Source organism: Capra hircus, chromosome 11, assembly GCF_001704415.2.
Source record: "Capra hircus breed San Clemente chromosome 11, ASM170441v1, whole genome shotgun sequence".
NCBI lineage: Eukaryota > Metazoa > Chordata > Mammalia > Artiodactyla > Bovidae > Capra > Capra hircus.
Window position 1 is genome coordinate 93,490,440 of NC_030818.1, and position 21,547 is coordinate 93,511,986.

At 45.2% G+C, this 21,547-nt stretch overlaps 1 protein-coding gene across 1 annotated transcript; it reads right to left on the bottom strand.

Moving 5' to 3' along the window:
• Positions 12,358-20,834, bottom strand: PDCL (phosducin like). The gene is made up of 4 exons (XM_018055729.1): positions 20,217-20,834; positions 18,178-18,354; positions 14,101-14,282; positions 12,358-13,780 (listed from the first exon to the last, which is right to left on the bottom strand). Exons 2-4 carry the CDS (start codon positions 18,347-18,349, stop codon positions 13,229-13,231), a joined length of 906 nt encoding a protein of 301 aa, XP_017911218.1. The 5' UTR covers positions 18,350-18,354; positions 20,217-20,834; the 3' UTR covers positions 12,358-13,228.

Genomic DNA, 21,547 nt, shown 5'->3' on the forward strand with positions numbered 1-21,547 from the left:
GGCCTGGACCCCACCAAGGGCGGACTGCATCGCCCATGACGACACTCGTGACTGCCATCATCAGCTCTGTGCTTTTTCCAAAACCATAATAATGGCGATCCCTTTCTGAGTGCTACCGTAGTGCAGGTCCTTGCCTGACCTGACATTATGCCACAATAACCAGTGAAGCAGACTTTTATGACCCAGTTTCACAGATGAAGAAACTGGGGCTCAGAGTAGGAGATATGACTTTCCCAAGTTTACACCATTTTTAGGTGTCAAAACCTAGGCCCTTTCAGCAACACCATGCCCTCTTCTAACAGTCACTTCCAGGCATTTAGAGGGTGCATTCTACTGTTTTTTGTTGTATTTGGGCTTAAAGCTATATGGAAGGCTGTGCCACCCAGATCTTGCTTGGGGGTAGAGGGGGAAATTGGGACTTTGTTTTCCATCACATCACCATGTTTTCTCACAAACCTGACTTCTTCTCATCTGTCTGGGACAGAGGCTAAAATTCACAGACCCATGTGTCAAGGGCTGACCTCACTCAGTGAACCCAGTACGGCACAGAGGAAGTACTCTGGGCATCTGAGGATGAATAAATGAGTGTATTTTTTATGTTTATGAGCACTTAGAAGCTGTCCATTTTTCTTACCCTTTGTTCTTGTACTTGTTTGCTACGATCCTGCCTGTTCAGCTCCCCCTGGCTTTCTTAGTAGAAGGCAGTAGGCATGCAGTGAAAATAGATAAATTAACTTAAGCAAGACAGAGAAGGGACAGGGTAGGCATTGGTGCAGATGGAAGAGGTATTTTTTTTTAAGCTTTTATCATCTGTCAGCACTACACACATCTTTTTTATAATTCTGGGGAGGGAGGTATTTTCTTCCCTTGCTTTGGCTGTGCTGGGTCTTCGCTGCTACGTGCCGGCTCCCTCTAGTTGTGGTGAACAGGGGCTCTTGCTCGCTGCAGAGCTCCGGCTTCTCACTGCAGTGGCTTCTCTTGTTTAGGAGCACAGGCTCTGGAGCACGGGCTTAGTAGCTGTGTCACACAGGCTTAGTTGATCGTTGACATGTGGGATCTTTCTGGACCAGGGATCGAACCGGTGTCCCCTGCATTGGCAGGATTCTTAACCAGGGAAGTCCAAGCATGCGTATTTTTATTGCCACTTTACAGATGAGGAAATGGAGGCTCAAAGACAGTGAGTTAGTCCGTAGCACAGTCAGAGCAAGCACTTCTGCTGCTCAAACCCTTCAGGTGCATTTTAACTGGGTCCCATAGAACCCAGATCCCGAGTTCGGCGGCCTCAGTGAAAGAACTTGCAGGCTACAGCAGTCCTAGGGCTGGATTATCCACGGGCCCTTCCAGTTCCCACTAATGAGTCGGCCACCACCTGATCTTAGAACTGCTATCCTATGCCATTTTATATCTAAAAGAAAACTTCAAGGTCTCTGGACCACTGGCTTTAGAAAACCAAACCTCAAACCACAACTCTTTTTTCTTTTTTCAATGAAATCTTACCCAGAAACACACTGTCTAAAATCAAGGGGAGAAGCAGAAGTAAGGGTCAGAGGGAGCCCTTCTTCTCAGCCTCCCCAGTGCATCTTCCTCACGGCCCTGAGGGGCCCCTGATCCATTCTAAACCCTTACTTTGATAAGCTGGGAAACTGAGGCCCAGAGTGTTTAAGGGACCTGCCCGGGTCACACAGAGTCAGTGGTGGCCTTCAGGCTTCCTGCTTAGCCCCCAGGGCCCCGTCACTTGGCCCTGCAGCAACACGAGACCGCCCTCATGCCCACCTGACCCACCGTCCTCCCACCCCCACCCCGAGGCCCACGTGGATGCCATATCCTTGCTCCTCTATCAATAGCCCCACAGCTGCTTCCCCCTCACTCGTCTCTGAAATTTCAGAAAAATACTGGTGGTGATGCTCATCACCCAGTCCACACCTATACCATCAGCCCCACCCTATGACATAAGGTATGCCATCTGCTGGCCATCAGGGGCTTCATGGAGTTCTGCTAGTGTCTCGAGAGCCTGGCACAGAGATATACACGTGCTCTGCTGTCATCTCGTCTGGCCTCTCATCTCTTTCCTTCAGCATAAGGGGAGAGGGGCCCTATGGGGCTCAAGGGATCATCGATGCTTTTTCTGGGCCACCAGCCTTGACCTGGTCATCCTGCTCAGCCTCCCAAAGGGGCCCCACCCCTGGACGAGTGGTCCCCACCGCCCACGTTGTAGCACAGCCCAGCTTCTGACCTTGGTCTCTGACCAAGGCACGCCATCTCTGCCCCAGCATGATCAGCTCCTTCTCCAGGATGACCATAACCGGTGTCAAAAGTGTTTTCAGGTCTAATGAGAGCCCAGGGAGAAACCCCCACTAAGTGTGTAGGAAAACTGAGGCTCAGAGAAGAGAGGAGGCTTCTCCTGGTTGGCTCCACCAGCCTATTTTAGTCCCAGTGCTCCTAACTCCGTTTCAGGCTCTTTCAACCACACCACAAACCACCACTCAATTCAAGTTAATAAATAGTTATTGACCATCTTCTGTGACAGGTGCTGGGCTGGATGACGCCTGATCTACTTCCAGACCCCCAGTAAGACGGGCGAGAGAGGGGATGAGAAGCACGTAAGTAGCCTCAGTCAATAGGCCTATGGGTCCCTGGGCTCCATTCCCATCCCACCCCCCACCTAGATCAGGTTTCTTGTTTTACTTCAGGAAGCCCTAAAAGATGCTATTGACTGGGAGATAAGAGTATGAAACTTTCCCCCATCCCCAACCAAGAAAAGCCACTGAGTTCAAAAATTCACCGAAGAATTCTCCCTGAAAAAGAATTCATCTTTTTCACTTGAACTACAAAGAACAGTTTTTAGCACCAGAAGCAAACAAGCCTATGCAAATTGACTCACTTCCAAGCAGTTCCCTTGGAAGAGATGGTACCCAGGGAGGCTGCTTCAGCTTCATGGGTTTGCAGTCACCCCTCAGAAGGACTTTGAACTGCTTCTCCTTACCCACCGTATTGCCTGACTCTGTCCTGAAACGACTTCTGACCATTTCAGAATCAATCTAGCCCACCCTTCTGGCATGGGTTTTCCCTGATGGCTCAGATGGTAAAGAATTTGCATGCAATGCAGGAGACCCAGATTTGATTCCTGAGTCAGAAAGATTGCCTGGAGAAGGGAATGTCTACCCACTCCAGTATTCTTACCTGGAGAATTCCATAGATAGAGATACAGTCCTTGACGACTGAGCAACTTTCACCCTCCTAGCATCGATATTACTAACCCCTCATTTTATGCCAATACTAGGTAGTGCTAGGAACCACATCATCCAGAAAAAATAAACAATTGCATTTCAAGAAAGGAATTGAGTCTGCCTCTCTTCCAGTGCAGGCTTTCTGCATCATAATGTAAGGCCGCCTTCGTTTCAAAGGTAAAACAACTGGAGAGATCTTAGTTGTGAAAGAGGCTCTGATCATAAATGACAAATTGATTACTTCTTCTAAGGGACCAAAACAATTTCTATAAGCCAAGTCTTCTTTCATGCAAGGGCACCCGCAGGGAAAATGCAAATATTAGACTTGAAAAATAAAAACATGAAGGCTCTTTCTAAATGTGAAAATGACTGCTTTAGAATACGAGGAACGGATCGGTATTTCAAGAAGCTGTTTATCAGCAAGCAGTTTCTCTCACTCTAAACCAGGGATGTTTCCCTCGCGCATCCTTTTCATGTCCCTTATGTGTCTGCCCCGTTCTCTCTTTTCAGTTGCTTGTGTTTCTACTTCCTTCTTCTCTTTGCTTTCTATGCTCTCTGCTTTCTCGGTTATGATCACATCCTGGGCAGTAGGACAACAGACAGCACTTGCCTTCACATACTTAATACCAGGCACACGGATTATGATCAAAGCCAGGAGAGACGTAGCGGGCACTGTGGAAGCATCAAAGCGGGAGCAACAGTGGAGATAAGGGTGATGTGAGGAGTCTGATGGATCACAGTGGTGATTAACGGCCCCAGTTCACCCATCCCTGACTCCTTGGCCACGTAACTTTGCCCTTCATCTGGGATTTGGGGTTCCGCCATCCAACTTGCTTTGGCCAACAGGATATTAGGAGGCATGACGTAGACCTGAAAAGAAGCTCAGATATTGGGTTTTTTCTCTTGTGTTTTTCTCTTTGCCATGACAAGGACATGCCCAGCTAGCCCACTGGCCCCCAGCAGAGAATGAAAGACCCACAGAGCAGAGTTTTTCCCGTCCTCAAGGTGATCCAGGAAGACCAGTGCAGAGCAGAGCCTCCAGCTGACCTGCAGACACAAGAACAAAAACGCAGGCTGTCTCATTGCCACCAGAGTGAAAATGTTTTTAAAATTAATTTTTAGTGCAGTAGAGTTGCTTTACAATGTTGTGTTAGTTTCTTCTGTACAGCAAAGTGAATCAGCTCTATGTGTATATATATATATATCTCCTCTCTTTTTTGGATTCCTTTCTCATTTAGGTCATCACAGAGCACTGAGTAGAGTTCCTTGTGCTATACAGTAGATTCTCATTAGTTATCTGTTTTATACATAGTATCAGCGGTGTATATACCTCAATCCCAATCTCCCAATTCATTCCCCCACTTCCCCTTTCCCCCTTGGTATCCGTATATTTGTTCTCTACGTCTGTGTCTCTGTTTCTCTTTTTTAATTATTATTTAAATTTTATTTATTTTTGGGCTGTGCTGGATCTTTATTGCTGCGTGGGCTTTTCTCTAGTTGCAGTGAGCAGGAGCTACTCTCTAGTTGTGGCGCGTGGGCTTCTTACTGCAGTGGCTTTCCTTGTTGCTGCGCACGGGCTCGAGAGTACTCAGGCTTTAGCAGTTGCGGTTCCCAGGCTCTAGAGCGCAAGCTCAATGGTTGGGTACACAGCTTAGTTGCTCCATGGTATCGTTGAATCTTCCCAGATCAGGGATTGAACCTGTGTCTCCAGAACTGGCAGGCAGATTCTTTACCACTGAGTCACCAGGGAAGTCCTATGTCTCTATCTCTGTTTTGCAAATAAGATCATCTATACCGTTTTTCTGGACTTCCCTGGTGGCTCAGATGGTAAAGCATCTGTCTAGAATGAGGGAGACCCGGGTTCAATCCCTGGGTTGGGAAGATCCTCTGGAGAAGGAAATGGTAATCCACTCCAGTACTATTGCCTGGAAAATCCCATGGGCAGAGGAGCCTGGTAGGCTACCGTCCATGGGGTCACAAAGAGTCAGACACGACTGAGCGACTTCACTTCATACCGTTTTTCTAGATCACACATGCATTTGTTAATATATGATAGTTGTTTTCTCTTTCTGACTTACTTCACTCTGTATGATGGTCTCTAGGTCCATCCACGTCTCCACAAATGACCCAATTTCATTCCTTTTTATGGCTGAGTAATATTGCATTGTGTATGTGTACCACATCTTCTTTGTCCATTGCTCTGTGGATGGATATTTAGGTTGCTTCCAGGAATGAAAACATGAAGCCGCCGAGTTTTGGGGGTGACGTGCTACACAGTAACAGCAAGTCGATGAGGCTCCCGTAACTGTTTTCTGATACTTGTCTTTGTCTCCAGTGGAGCACATCCTGGCCCCTTCAATGTCCTGAGGACTGAGCTTCCAGTGAACGCTTGCTTTCTCTCTTTGCTTTGGGGGATTTGCATTCTTGTTCTGAGCACGTTTCTGCCCCCCACCATCTCTGCCAATCTAACCAGGATTCTTTGAGGGAATGAGTTTTGTCATTGGGGAGGAGCTCCTGGAAGTAAAAGCCATGGCCTCCACTTCTAGATCTCACAACCAGATCCATTTTCTCTTTGTAGAGAGTCAGGGTCATCTCTTGGTTGCCTTTTTCAGGGACTCCGTAATCAAGCTCAGATTCAGTCTACACAGAAACATTTTCAGCTCTCCCTTATGGGAAGGGAAATTGAAATTGGCAAAGGTTGGAAGGATGAAATGAGCAAAACTGATCAAGTCAGCCAATTTGGCAAGTAGCTGGACCCGACACATATACAGACACCACCCCTTCCTCTCTCCAGGGACCACAGGACAACTGACAGCTGGTGAAATCATGACCATCACCACACATATCACGAAATCAAGTAACCACAGACCTCGGAAACCACAACGACAAGCTAGGAGGTTGAGTAAACAGAGGCCAGATTTGGTGCTGGTGGGTTTGCACTCATCCTCATTTATGAGGATCACTTGATCCTCATAAAACCTTTGTGCAACACACATTATGATTTAACAGATGAGGAAATTGCAGCTCAGGGGAGTAACTTACCCAAGGCTCCAAACTAGAAAGTGGTGGAATCAGTATTTGAGCACAGATCTGTCTCTAGGCTGAAATGAGGACTAGCAAAACCCCTCAGCTGCTTCTTATCCAAATCTACTGACCATGCATCAGAATCACATGGCCTGCTTATTAAAATGCATATACTACTCTCCACCCTCAAACTTTCTGAAGCAGCAGGGCCTGCATTGTGAATAACCACCCTATGTGATTTTGAGGCAGATGGTCTTTGGGGCATATCGATAAGATCACTGACCTAAATCATATAAAACTTGGGATTGCCAGGACTTCCCCTAGAGGTTCAGTGGTTAAGAATCCGCCTTCCAATGCAGCAGACAAGGGTTCGATCCCTGGTCAGAGGTCTAAGATCCCACCTTCCGCAGGGCAGCTAAGCTTTTGCGCCACAACTTCAGAGCCCACGCTCTGGAGCCCATACGTCGCAACTAGAGAGATGTCCTCATGCCACAACAAAGAGCCAGTGCAGCCAAAAATAAATTTAAATTAAAAAAAATTAAAACTCTGAGCTGGTTGGGAAGTGTTCAGAGGTGACTCGAAGGCTGAAGGAAATATACAACTCTGGAAATAATGGACAATTATGAGGAACACTGGACAGAGGAGGTTTCTGTGATTCTGTTGGAGGACATGGATAGAACAAAAAGTGCCCACAGAACTGAGAAGGCATCTTGAGACCAAAAAACGAGGCAGGCAGTTCCAAATAATCAACAAATGAGTTTACTGTAGGGTAACTTACTCACTGGTATGATTGGCAGAAAAGGATCCAGAAGCATTCCAAGCTGAACCCTGCACCATAGAGGGGGCATTGGGACAATTTTATAGTTAACTTAGAGCATGGGAGCCCTGGAGGAGGGCATGGCAGCCTGCTCCAGTATTCTTGCCTAGAGAATCCCCATGGGCAGAGGAGCCTAATCCATGGGGCTGCAGAGTCAGACATGACTGAGTGACTAAGCACATAGGTCATGGGAGCAGGTACTGGGAAACAGGACATGCATTTCTAGGATTTATGAATGAGTAACCAGCTTCATAGGTCCTGGGAACTTGACAAGGAACGTTTTCATCATTGTTTGGGGACTAACAGAGCACAGAGGCTACCTGGTCCTAATGATTATGAAATAATATCTATTACATACAAAGCCCTGACAACAGAGAAGTGATTCACTGAACAATCGAGTCCTGGGTAGGGTCAGTGGAAGGGTAGGAGAAACTGTAAGGGTCCAAGCCTCCCAGGTTTCTCCGTCCATGGGATTCTCCAGGCAGGAATACTGGAGTGGGTTACCATTTCTTTCTCCAGGGGATCTTCCCAACCCAGGGATCAAACCCAGGTCTCCCACACTGGAAGCAGACGGTTTAACCTCTGAGCCACCAGGGAAGCCCTTGGTTATGCTAATAACAGCCATATACTTGCCAACTTTCCTTTGAAATAAGTCTGAGGAATCCTATTTCTCTCTTCTTTATTGAATTTGTAGAAATCATGGGAATCAGTGTCTTAGTTTTGGCTGCTGCTGCTAAGTCACTTTAGTCGTGTCTGACTCTGTGCGACCCCATAGACGGCAGCCCACCAGGCTCCCCCATCCCTGGGATTCTCCAGGCAAGAACACTAGTTTTGGCTACTATAACAAAATACCATAGAGTGGGTGACTTAAATAGTAGACATTTATTTCTCACTGTTTTGAAGGCTGGAAGTCCAAGGTCAAGGTTCCATCAGGTTTGGTTTCTGGTGAAAGCTGTCTTCCTATAAGGACACCAGTCCTCTCAGATTAGGGACCCATCCTTATGACCTCATTCAACCTTGATTACTTCCTGTAGTCTCCAGCTACAGTCACATGGGGTGGCGGGGACAGCGGGGCAGGTAGGGGGTTTTGTTAGGGCTTCAACATACTAATTTGGGGTAGACATAATTCAGCCCATAACACCAATTGCTGGACAGGCATCGCTCATCTCTTTCCAGAAGTCTTTTTGGGTCAACATTATTAGAGTGTACTAAGATCCTGACTCCTGAACTCCAAGTTCTGGCTTTAAGTCCTGACTTTACTAGATGATTGACTTTGCGCAAATTGCTTAACTATAAAATGAGAATGATACTATCTCCCTGGGGTTGTTATGAGAATTATCTAAGTACTTAGCACAATGATCTGGCACAAAGTAAGTAAAAAACGCATGCTGGTAACTCTCATTGCTACAGGCAGGGGAGGCAGAGACAAGAAGTCATGGGGTTTGTGATCTGGATATGAAGGCTGTCCCCTGAACTCAGGTGCTTGGGACTCCAGACTTAGGGCTGGCAGGAACCCACTGCTCCCTCTTCTCTCCCTGGCCAGACTTTCCCTCAGCCTTCACTGACCATAACGTGAAAGTTAAATGTATGTATGTTTATTCCTGAAACAATATTTTTTTTTTGTTACTAATTAATAAATCATGTGAATGTAATACTTTCTGATTCTGTTTCCTAAAAACAAATTCTGTAAAATGATTCACAGAGTCAGTCCCCTGGTGACCTGGCGGTTAGGATTCCCGGTTTTCACTGCTACAGTCCAGGCTCAGTCCCTGGTGGGGAAACAGATCCTGCAAGCTGCTCAGCCTGCCCCACCTCTGAAAAAAAGAAAGAAAATAAAATGATTCGTGTATGGTGCCAGACATCTCCCACATCACCCAATCCAAAGTCTGTGCTCTTCTAATTTAACAGGAAAACAAAAAACTATTTGTTCCCTCTCCTCTGCTGCCACCGTGTGATCTCATTGGATTATAACCAGTATTTCTACAGGCTTTGGCAGAGCTGAGGGCTTGATCTGAACTTATCTGGGTCTCCATGAGCACAGGTAGTATATCTCTGATTCAAAATATATAACATGTCTGCACTAAAAGTTATATAACATATAGTCTTCTAGCCTGCTGTGGTGAATTCCAGCCTATTCCAGCCTTGGGGATTTTCCCCACTTAAGCAGTGACCACTTAGGTCATCTCAGACCAGACAACAGAAATGATGAGATGCAGTCCCTGTCCCCAGAGACTTCATAGTCTAATGTGTAAACAAATACTTAGGCAGCTACACACACTGAAGATGGGGTTGTCCTATGGGAAAAGGAGACAAGGTTATTTAAGTCACCAGGACTTTTCACATTTCACAACTTAGGAAAAACTTAACATTGTTCATTAAATTAAACCAAATACAATATGATAGCATGATGGTGACAGTAGATTTCTTAAAAATTCATTGACTCATAAAATCTGAGAGCTCAACGCATCTTAAAAAAAATCATCTAATGCAACCCCTCATCTTACAAGAGGGGAAACAGAGGTCCAGGGAGAGGAAGAGACCTATCTAACAGCACACAGCTGGTCAGGGAGAGGACTGGAGTTCATGCTGACTGTACTCCTGATCGTTGCCACCCAGAGCCAGAACGTGGGTGGCAGTGTGGTCAGGGGTATAACGGGACTTTGGGAAGAAGGACTTTTCGGGGGAAAGGGGGACACCTCAAGGGGTACATTGCTGGTCACAGCCACAGTCCAGATGGAAAGGTTGGTTTTTGTTTTTTATTTGGTTGCTCTAGGTCTTAATTGTGGCATGTGGAATTTTTAGTTGCGGCATGTGGGATCTAGTTTCCTGACCAGGTCCTCTGCATTGGGAGCACGGAGTCTTAGCCAATGGACCACCAGGGAATTCCCCAGAGAGGAAAGGTTCTGACATGAAACAGGTAGGCCTGGAAGACCCAGCTCTCCACCCAGCTTCATATCTTTCTCTCACTTTCTAAAATTCTCTTCCTGTTTTTCCTCCTCCAACCTATTCTCTCCACTCTCTTTTTTTCTAAGTGATCGTTTTATTGACATTTGATCATTTCGCTTTCTTTGCTAAGAAAAAGCATCATGCAAATAGTATACATTTTGGAATGCCACAGACCTGAGTTTAAACCTTGCCCTGCCCTCTAGCTGTGTAACTTTGTTACTTAACTCTGCAAAGTCTTGGTTTCTTCATCTTTGAAATATTACTACTTCTTACCATGAAAGGATGTGGCCTTCAATGAGCCCTTATATTCATTATTAAACACTCAATTCTTACCAAGTGCCAGGCACAGTTGTGGGTGCTGGGGATCATAAAAACAGCACTTATTTGAAGGCTGACTAGGTATTTTATGAATCGACTCATGTTACTCATCCCCACTTCTCAGATGAGGAAACTGAGGTATGGAAGGATTCTGTATCTTGCCCACAAAGCTGTACATGTCAGCCTAGTTTCAGAGTGAATAGAGGCTATGCCATACACAGGGAAGAAAATAAAGTCCATGCCTTCATGGGATTTTCATTCCAAAGGAAAGTGGCATCTGGAAAACTACTGAGACAGTTTGTAATAGACAAGTATTGGTTTCTCATTCCTTCTCCCAAGTCCATCACCAAAAAGGAGGATCGTGTAAACAAAGAAGAGAAGTGACCTGAATTCTCTATTTCAACTCCTTCCGCCCCTTACACAAATAAAAAAGGACAGCAGTGAACTCTTGTTTTGACAGCTGCTGTCACTCACCTTAATCAACAAGTTGGTGATCCTTAAACTGAACCACCTGGAGGGCTTGTGAAAAGTGTGCTGGGCCACTCCTAGAATTTCCAATGCAGTTGGTCCAAGGGAGTGCCTGACATTTTGCATCTCTCACAAGTTCCCCAGTGAGGCTGACACTGCAGTTCTGGGATCACACGTGGAAAACAACAACAATCCATGAAGCACTGTTGTTCCCATTGCCAAGGCGAGGAAATTGAGTTTCAAGAAGGCTAGGTGCCTCACCAGAAGTTCCACCACCAGTGAGAAACAGACAGGATTTGATCTGTCTGGCTCCAAAGCCTGTGCTGTTTGCATTTCCCTTAGAACAGGATTTCCCTTCTGTCTACTCACTTTATCCCAGAATTTCTGTTCTTGAAAGGCAAAGTCAAGGTGCTCGGAGAGCATGTTTTCATTTCCAATGAGAACGGTAGATGGCTTACAAAAGCTTTTAAAATATTTCTATTACCCAATAATTCCTCTTCTAGAAGTCTATACTATGAAAATGATCCAAAATATAGCCCCAAATACAAAGATGCTCTGTGTTTTAGCCCAGAGCTAGGAATCTAAATATCCAATATCAAGGAACTGGTTAAATAAAGTATGATCTATCCAAATGATGAAATATTATGAGGCCATTAAAAATTATTTATTTAGAATTTAACACATCAAAGCATCATTTATGATACAATATTAAGTTAAAACATAGAACTAAATTCAATAAGCTCTCAATGTTATTAAAAATATTGAAAAAGCTGGAAGGACATAAACAAGAACATTGACAACAGCTGTCTCTGTTTCTAATTTCTATACTTCCCAAATACTTTCTACAATAAACTTTTTTTAATTAAAAAAAAAGAAACATGCAGTTTCTTTTTCTGGTTAACTACAAGAGATACTATCAAGACCCTATTACAGTTAGTCGATTCCTAAAATGCCAGGGAAAGCAAAACTGAACTATAAAGCTAACATTTAATTACAGATTATATTTTTCCTGACCCTACAATGTACATAGTTCAAAGTAAAAAAAAATGAGAGGGAAAAAACTCAAAAGACAATCATTATCATAAACACAAAGAAAGACCAGAAAGATACCTGTAAAATGATAACAGGGATTATTTTTGGTTGGTGGAAATATAAGGCTTTTTAAATCTCTTTTTAGTTTAGTAATAATTATTACATTTTCTACAATGAAAATCATTTACTTTTTGAATAAGAAAATCTTTGCTGCTTTCCTTTTTAAGAGGAACTACCTCTTAAAAGGTTATTTTTAAGAGACAACTACCAAGCAAATTACAGCACATCTATAAATGGAATAAACAGCAACTTTAAAATGTTGTAAAAGAGTATTCAGTAACACAGAAAAACATTTGATATATTAACTGACCATACTATAAAACAGTATGTTCAGAATGATCCCACTGTTTTGTTTAACAACAAGCACACAAAATGTCTGTGTATACAAAGAAAACACCTTGGAAGGAAATATCTCAAAATATTAATAGTGTTTTATCCTAGGTAGTAAGATTAGAGATTATTCTCTTTTTTTTTTTTTTTTTTGGCTTCTGTATTTTGGTAAATTTTCGTTTCTTGAATATTGGTTACTTTCCCAATATTAAAAAATAATTAAAAGCTACATTAAACAACAAAAAAAATTTTACCTTGTTAAATAAAAAAGAGAATAGGTGAGCAGGGGTATCTTATTCAAAGATCTTTCTTTAAAAAGGCTTCCCAGCTCCATCCGAGCTCTAATTTTTAAGTCAAGCTGGTGTTCCAGCATCAAAAGGGAAGTTTGTCTCCATCCTTCCTCCTACTGTAGACTTAACAACACTTGAGCAGGACATCGACTCCAGCAGCAAAGGTCACCCCTGTTGATGGGGCAAACATATGTGGTCCAGAACCTTTAAACAAGACCCTAGAGACAACAGGGTCTCAGACTTAAAAAGTTTAACTGCCTTCTACAGCGATGAGTCTGATTACACGTGAATATAATATGATCACTGATGAAGGAAATGTAGTATTTATGTTGCAAATAACACACTATAGGATTATACTCCCGGACCTGGCAGAGACCTCTGAGAAAATCTGAAGACAATTTCCAGGACACTGTCTTTAGGATGCTATGTAAATATTGACTGGAAACAATAACAGAGATGTCACGCTAGAGGACCTTAAGTAAACAGTTCAAAAGCCTGGCTTCCTGTTTATACAATGTTAAGTCACTTCATGGCTAACCACAAGGTGATTCAGCACGCTGATCTGATCGGAGAATTTCTTGATCTGATATATCATAAAAGAGACTATGAAGAACAGGGCGGAAAGCCGGAAGATCACACAAAAGAATGAAAATAAACACGCGGACATGTGTCTTCCAGCCCAAACCATGAGAGGTCTATGCCACCGGCCCAGGTGGTCAATCAATTTCCAAATCACTGTCCTCACTGTGGCAGGTGGCAGAGTTACGCACAGAGGTCAGCAACAAAACTTCCTTTTCCGGGAGCAATCCAAACTCCTGGAGGAAAGCCTCAAGGTCCACAGCAAAAAAATCTTCCCCCAGCTGGTCAGTGACTCGGACAAAGTTGCCAATCAGTTCGCCCCCCTTGTAGATGAGCAGGGCAGGGAGGGCATTCCTGGTGAAGCGGCTGCTGGCCCCGATCACCGAGCTCCTCACCCGGCAGAACTTGACGGCCGGGTACTCTGCTGCGAGGCAGAGCATGCAACCGTTCATGGCTTCGGTCCCCGGGATGCCATCCTCGTAAATGTGGACCATGATGAGGGTGCTCCTCTGCTCCTTGTCAATCATGTCCAGGAACCCTTCTCCACTGGGGATCTCAAAAACCTGCTTGAACTGGGGCCCTTGGTAGAGCTGCTGCCGCATCTCTTCCATCCTCTGCTTCCGGTACTGCTGCAGGAACTCCTCATCATCCTGGTCCTCGTTCATCACCGCCAAGTCCTTCAGAGTCATCTGCGGGGGGACCAGCAGTGAGCGTAAGAGACGTAAACCCGACAGCGACACAGGTTACACAAGACAAGTGGGGCGCCACGCTAACAACACTGGCGCGCGCCACGCTAGCAACACTGGCGCGCGCCACGCTAACAACACTGGCGCGCGCCACGCTAACAACACTGGCGCGCGCCACGCTAACAACACTGGCGCGCGCCACGCTAACAACACTGGCGCGCGCCACGCTAACAACACTGGCGCGCGCCACGCTAACAAACACTGGCGCGCGCCACTCTAATAACAAACCCTCGCGTGAGCGAGGCCTGGGTGCTTCTAATTACCTTCCCACTGATCTTCTCCTGGAGGTCCTTCTGCTTCTGCTGCTCCTCCTCCTCGTCCAGATGGGACCTGCAGCTCAGGGACAGCTTCTTGATCAGCCTCTCCATCTCCCGGCACTGCTCCTCCCGCTGCTCTGTCTCCAGCTGTTTGAAGCGGCGCCAGTCATTGATCACGCCTTTTGGACCTGAGTTGGGGGTGAATATGGAGGTGACCAAAGATGACCAAGGGATTAGGGGCTGGTGCACATCTGTCCAGAGCCGGCTCCATCAACGGCACAGGGATGCTCATACAGGGCAGCGTGGTCCACACTCAGGCATGTCCATGGCAGGACGGTGTGTGAGAATTAAAGGGCCACACCAAGACCCAATGTTAGGAGATGAGTGAAATAAATTCAGACTCATCTACTCAAAGGAAAATAAAGCAACTCTTAGAAACAAGGTAGCTATAGGTTCCCTTCCATGAAAAGTGTCTAAACATATTAGGTCAAAAAAGAAAAAGTAAAATGCAACACAATATCATGGTATGATCCTCCAATTTTTAGAAAAAGAACTATATGTTCGTGTATAAATATTTACATATATTTGTATATGTGCATGTACATTTGTATGACCTCTATATTTGCATGTAGAAAAAGGGCCATAAAAATAGGTAAACTGTTAACAGTGGATATGTCTAGGAAGTAAGATCTAAGGAGACTAGTGAGAGAGAACTTTTATTTTTTTCTTTCCACACTTCCTTATTATCTGACTATTTATAACAAGATTGTGGCAGGTTATCCTGTTATTCAAACTAACCCCAAACCTCCCAACCCCCATGCTATATAGCCCTGCCCCTTACCACGTGACTTGTAATACTACCTCTGGGATGAAAACATGTATCCCCAGCCCACTGATGCAGGGTTTGGCCATGTGATTTACTGTGGCCACTGAATTCTGAGCAAAAACTTAACGAGCTGTTATATGTCTCCAACAGCCCTCTCTTTCTCTACACTTGGTCAGGAGAACAGTGTGTCCCCAAAGGGGCTGCTCCATCAGCCTAGTTCCTGGAATGACAGGACATATGAAGCAGAAGCAAGGCTGCTCGTGATCCATACGGGTAGCATGTAACATGATGGAGAAATAAATCTTTGTTGTCACAAGACATGAGACTGGGAGGTCAAGGTTTATTTGTCGTCACAGGAAAAAAAAAAATATAAATATCTGTATGAAGAAAACTTTAAAATGTTGCCAAGAAACACTAAGAAAGACCTGAATAAACGGAAAAGCAACACCATATTCCTGACCAGGAAAACACAACATCACAAGGGCCTAATTATCCCTAAATTCATCCATATATTTAATGCATTTCTGATGAAAATATGTGATTACACATGTGTGCACACTCCTTTGGAAAAATAAGAAAGCGGGAGTTAAGAAAATAATGACATAAAAGAGTACTGTATGGGGACCAGGCCTACCAGATACTAAAACATATTATAACAGAATAATTAAAGCAGTGCGGGAGGACTTCCCTGGTGGTCCAGTGGTGAAGAATCCGCCTGCCAAAGCAGGGAAGAGGGTTCAGTCCCCGGCCCGGGAGGACTGCACAGACTGTAGAGCAACCAAGCCCGCGTGCCACAAGTACTGAAGCCCATGGGCCCTGGAGCCTGCGCTGCACAACCAGAAAAGCCGCTGCATCGACGAGAAGCCCCTGAGAAGCAACGAAGCCCCAGTGCAGCTATAAACAGGTAAGTAATTAAAACATAAAAACAACACTGTGATAGCAAAAGACAAATCAGTGGGAGAGACTACCAAGAACAGCCAAAGACGCAAATATAAGCAGAAAGTCAGTACAAGATAGAACTGGCATTCCCAAACAATGGAGAAATGGCCCGTCCCGGTGTCTGAGTGATTCCCTGGGCCCAGCAAAGGGACCAAGTTGCCAGACCCTTGAAGACAAGGGGTAACACCCCAAAATACAGACTCATTTTCCACTCTACCTTCACTGGCCGAGCAGCTGCCAAGAACAAAGGTCGCATCTCCCGATACCTGGCAAACAAATGCAGCACTGCCTCACGAACCGAATGCTTCTCTGAGGTGCCTACCAGTGCCTTCCTGGAGAAGGCAATGGCGCCCACCCCAGCATTCTTGCCTGCAGAATCCCACAGACGGAGGAGCCTGGTGGGCTACAGTCCATGGGGTCGCAAAGAGTCAGACACGACTGAGCGACTTGACTTGACTGACCAGTGTTTTGAGGGAGAAGCTTCAAGAACAAGTTGAGGAGCGGCTGTCCTTCTGTAAGACTGGAGAGATTCCCTGAAAGAATCTGGATGTCATGAAGGAGGCAATGGTTCAGGCAGAGGAAGCGGCTGCCAAGATTACTAGCAAGCTCAAGAAACAGGACAAGAAACACTTGAAGAAGGAAAAGAAAAGGCTGGCTGCAATTGCCCTGGCTTCTTCAGAAAATAGCAGTGCCCAGGAGGAGTGTGAGGAGACAAGTGAAAGAGCCAAAAAGAAGAAAAAGCAAAAGTCCCAGGAGGCTCTTCGGGAGAATGGAATGGAAGACCCATCTGTCTCTTTTTCCAAACCCAAGAAAAAGAAATCTTTTTCCAAGGAAGAGCTAGTTAGTGGTGATCTTGAAGAGACAGCTGGTACTGGAAGTCTTCCCAAGAGGAAGAAATCTTTTCCCAAAGAGGAACCAGTTACTGACCCTGATGAGTCAGAAAACAAGAGGGTCCCCAAGAAAAAGCAGAAATTGTCTTCCAAGGAGGAGCCACTTAGCAGTGGACCTGAAGAGGCTGCTGCCAGCAAGAGCAGCGGCTCCAAGAAAAAGAAAAAGCTTTGAAAGCTATCCCAGGAAGTTAGAATGGACATCTTCCTAGTGGGGCATAACTTACAGAGGTATTCCCCATCCCATCCCCTAGAGCCCAATAAAAATAAAAACAAACAAACAAAAAGCAATAGAGAAAAGATGGCTTATTCAGTAAGTGATATTGAAATAACTGGGTAGCAGTATGAAAAAAATTAAGTTGGAGTCCTACAACTTAACAAAATGAATTCCAAATAAATCAACAGTTAAGTGTTAAACAAACAAACAAAATCATAAAAATACATTTTTTAAAAGGCATGGGAGTCTTTTTTAATAATTCTGGAGTGGAGAAAGGTCTTTTACATAAGAAATAAAACTAAGAAACTATAAAATAATGCTCTCAAGCACATAACAATTGGAAAAAAAACCACTTTCTGCCACGAAAAGAACAAAAACCAAGAGACAAACAATAAAATAGAAATATTTGCAACTCAAACCACAGATTAATTTCCTTAATATATAGCTCCCTAAGAAGAAAAAGACCAAGTACCCAGTTTTGAAAATGAGCAAAGGACATGAACGTATCCTCTAAAATTAGAAAAAAAGACTTGTCACTCCCAACCTAGAGGAGTGGAATGGAGGTTCAAGAGGGAGGGGACACATGTATACCTATGGTTGATTCATGTTGATATACAGCAGAAACCAACATAATATTGTAAAGCAACTACCCTCTAATTAAAACTAAATAAATTTTTTTAAAAAGAGTTGTCACTTCTAAAAAGATTAAAACTACAGTGAAGTGCCATTTGCCATCCATCAGGATGGCATCAGGGTATCAAAAAAGTTTGGTAACACAGCAGAAGGTCATGTATATGGGAACTGTCACACTCCTGGTTAAACTACAAACCAGTACTAGCTCAACTGACAGCAATTTGGAAATAATAAAGTGTAAAAGTGTAAATATGCCATAGCTAGGAATTTATACTACCAATATACTCATACCCATGATTTACTGGATATCAAACACCTATTCATTTGAGAAGCTAGACTCAAAACACAGGCCGGGCTATCTGAATCATCAGCACACTGCCATGCATACGTGTTAATATTGCGCAGTGCGATGGCTAGAAGCACCGTGAAATGGTAACACTGGGTTGTCTCTAGATGTCCGACTGGAATTAGAGAGAAGTGATCATGAGACTTCTGATACATATTTAATGATCCTGAGACTTCTGATACATCTTTAATGGACATTTTTTAAACCTATTCCCAGAGCCCAGGATTTCCAGTACCTGTGTTAACTGAGATGCCTTCGCCTGCCAAGTCCGTGTCTGCGGGCATGGAACTGCCAGCCAGGGCACCTCTGCCTCTGTCCTTGTCCTCGTGGTCGCTGTCCTCCTCCTCACTGCTGCTGTAATAGTACTGCAGCTTCTCCCCCAGCAACTTATCATCCAGGGTTGTCATCGTGCCTGGGAGAGGGCGACAACAGCAGGCTGTTAGCTGGCTTGAATCAGACAGACATGAATCTGAAGAGCTGGGGCTCACCTGTGCTCAAATCCTACTATTTATAATACCCTAAAAGTGACTGTTTTAATAAGCAGGATCTCAGCAAATCCACACAATGATCCTGTGACAGGGCTTATCACGCTCTTTTTGTAGAAGGTAAAACTGAGGCTCAGATGAGGAAAGTTTCACCACCGAAAGTTTATAGCAAACAGTTGAGCTGGGCTCAGATCCCAGGGCTTCCTAACTCTGACAGACTGAAGAGGTGGGTCACTGTCTTCTGAACAGTATACACAGTGTACACACAGTATACCCTGAAGTAGGATGGTGGCTTGGAGGAATCTACAGAGTGACTTAAGATGTTTATCTACACATACTTTTTGGTTTACCTACCAAGCAAGACTGCTGGTAATTGAAAAATTGTATAAGAATTCTCAGGAAAAAATCCAAAAAGCAGCACCAAGAGTGGGATGCCGAGACATTGCTTGTCTAAGCCCACCACTCATTCATCTCTTGCCTTCCACTTTCCTGTGAGGGTTAGAAAGCCCTACCAACTTCGGTTAAAAGAGGGGCCCATGACAAGATTTAATAATTCCCCGGTGTTTAAGTTTCCTAAGGTGGCTCCGTCGGCAAAGAGACCACCTGCAATGCAGAAGACGCCCGTTCCAGATCGCTGGGTCAGGAAGATCCCCTGCAGAAGGAATCGGCAACCCATTCCGGCATTCCTGCCTGGGAAATCCCACGGACTAAGGAGCCTGGTGGGCTGCCGTCTATGGGGTCGCACAGAGTCGGACACGACTGACGCGACTGAGCAGACTGAGCAAGGAGCCTGGAGCGCCACAGTCTATAGGATCGCAAGAGCTGCACACGACTTAGCGACTAAACCACCACACCACCAGTGTTTAAAAGACCATGGTGAGAGCCAAGCTTCTGCATCAGAAGAAGCCTGGGACATCTGGGGAGAAAGGTACAGCTTAGTCCCTCACAGGTCTGCCTAAGGATCTCACCAAGAGGGGCTGTAACTCCAGCATGCCTTCCTTTAAATACTGCAATATCATGCTTCCTAGATTACAGGCATCCACGCCCCTGTTAAGACTCCATAACAAAGTGACTTCTCCCACCGGGCAGGGAGGTCTTGAAAACAAGAGATCGCCAATGCCCAGCACGAGGCCTCTGCACAATTTGCCAAGTTCACAGAGACAGCCCGAATCTGTGGGGATATCCAGGGACCCGGGCAGCCAGACGAAGTGGGGGAGGAGGTGTGCAAAGTGGCAGGGCTAAGAAAAAACGATGCAGGAACAAAGCCGGGATCGGGGGGGCGGTGAGAGAAATGGGACCAAACATAACTTAAAGAGGCAGAGGGGCCCAGGCGGTGCAAGGTGAAAAGACAAGAGACTGGGCAGGGATGCATACACGGTGAGGGCGGTGTCTTGGATAGGCGGCGGCAAATGCGGTGCCAGCGAAGGGGATGGGGAGGAGGAGGGGCCTTTAAGAGGAGGGGCCGAAGGCGGGGCCCGCGGGTCTCACGGAGGAGGCGGGGCCTTTAAGGGGAGGGGGCCGAGGGCGGGGCCCGCGTGCGATCTTACGGAGGAGGCGGGGCCTTTCGGGGGAAGTAGTCGAGGGCGGGGCCCGCAGAAGGGCGGCGGAGAGGCGCGGAACCTTGGGGGATCCCGAGCAAGGTGGGCCCGCGGAGGGAGCCAGGAAACGGCAAAGACCCTGGGGGTCCAGGGGCCGCGCCAACCGGGCTATCTCGTCCAGGCTTGCCGACCACCTGTACTCTGCCACCTCCCACCTCATACCCTATCCCCGCCGCTTCTTCCCGGCTGACCTCAGTGCAGTTCCCCGGCCTCGTTCAGTCCGATCCTTCAGGCTGGCACTTGGGGAAGAAGGGTAGCGCTCGGCTGGAGGAAAAGAAGTGGTGCGGCACCTTGAGCACGAAGAGAAAAGCCGCCTGAGTCTCGACTGCGCGGACCAATGGGGCAGCCTTTCTGCGTCAGCGCGGACACACGCTGCCCAATTAGAGGAAGCGCATCCTGGCCGGCCTAGCGGGAAGCTACGGGTCCTACTTTAGGACAAACTTCTCGACAAAAGTAATACTCTTCTGTTTGCTTTATTTTTGTTTTAATTTGAACGAAAGGCCACGCTAGATATGCCCAGCTTTGCGCAGTAAGAACAATTTCGTTGTCTTTGACGTGTCCGAAAACATTCCACATGTATTTTTATTGATTGTTAATCATATCACGTCTAGTAAGACAGAAGAAAGGCTTGGACATTAATTTTGCCCAAGAACACACAGCCACTTTGGATTAAAAGAAGAAAGTCAAGTCCGAGACAACTAAACGCAAAGTGAAATCCTGTATTGGATTCCGGAACAGAAAAAGGACTTGAATGAGACAGTGTATGAAATTTGAATAAAGTGTATCAAGAAACAATAGTATGGTTATCAATAGTTCTGATAATTGAGCTACAGTTATGTAAGATGTAAACTTAAGGGAATTCTGGGAGAAGAGTATAGGGGAACTATACTTTTTGGAAACGTAAAATGATTTCAGATTCTGAGCTCTTATTGAGGCATCGAATACACAACATGAAGTAGCTCCTAGAAAGCTTTGTGTAAATTGAATCATTCGAAATATACTAAAACAGTACACTGTTTAAAATATAGGTAAGTTTTATTTCTCTAAAATTTGAGAGATTCTTTATTTGTGATTCTAAACCACCTGCATTTGTCTGCAAATTTGTATATGGGCATGTTTTTCTGAGCAGCTGTTTGTCCAGGCTATTAAGAGTCAAAACGCCCATCCCCAAATTTAGGAAAAGTTCATATAAAGAGATCCTGTGGTAACATTTTGTATTTTTGTTTGCAGAGTGAATAGTCTTACTGTAATCAGATTTTGTGAACAGCCAACTTAAATATGCTTGTGATCTGCTTTAAGTGACAAGCCAGGAACTTCCCTGGTGGTTCAGTAATTAAGACTCTGCATTCCCAATGCAGGGGACCCCTGGTTCCTTCTCTAGTCAGTTAACTAAGATCCCACACTTTGCTTATTGGCGAAAATAATAATAATAAAAATTTTAAAGGAAGTGACAAGCCAGCACCCAGCAATAGTCTCTATATAGGATAGTCCGCCAAAATATTTGTTAAATACTAGATAAATG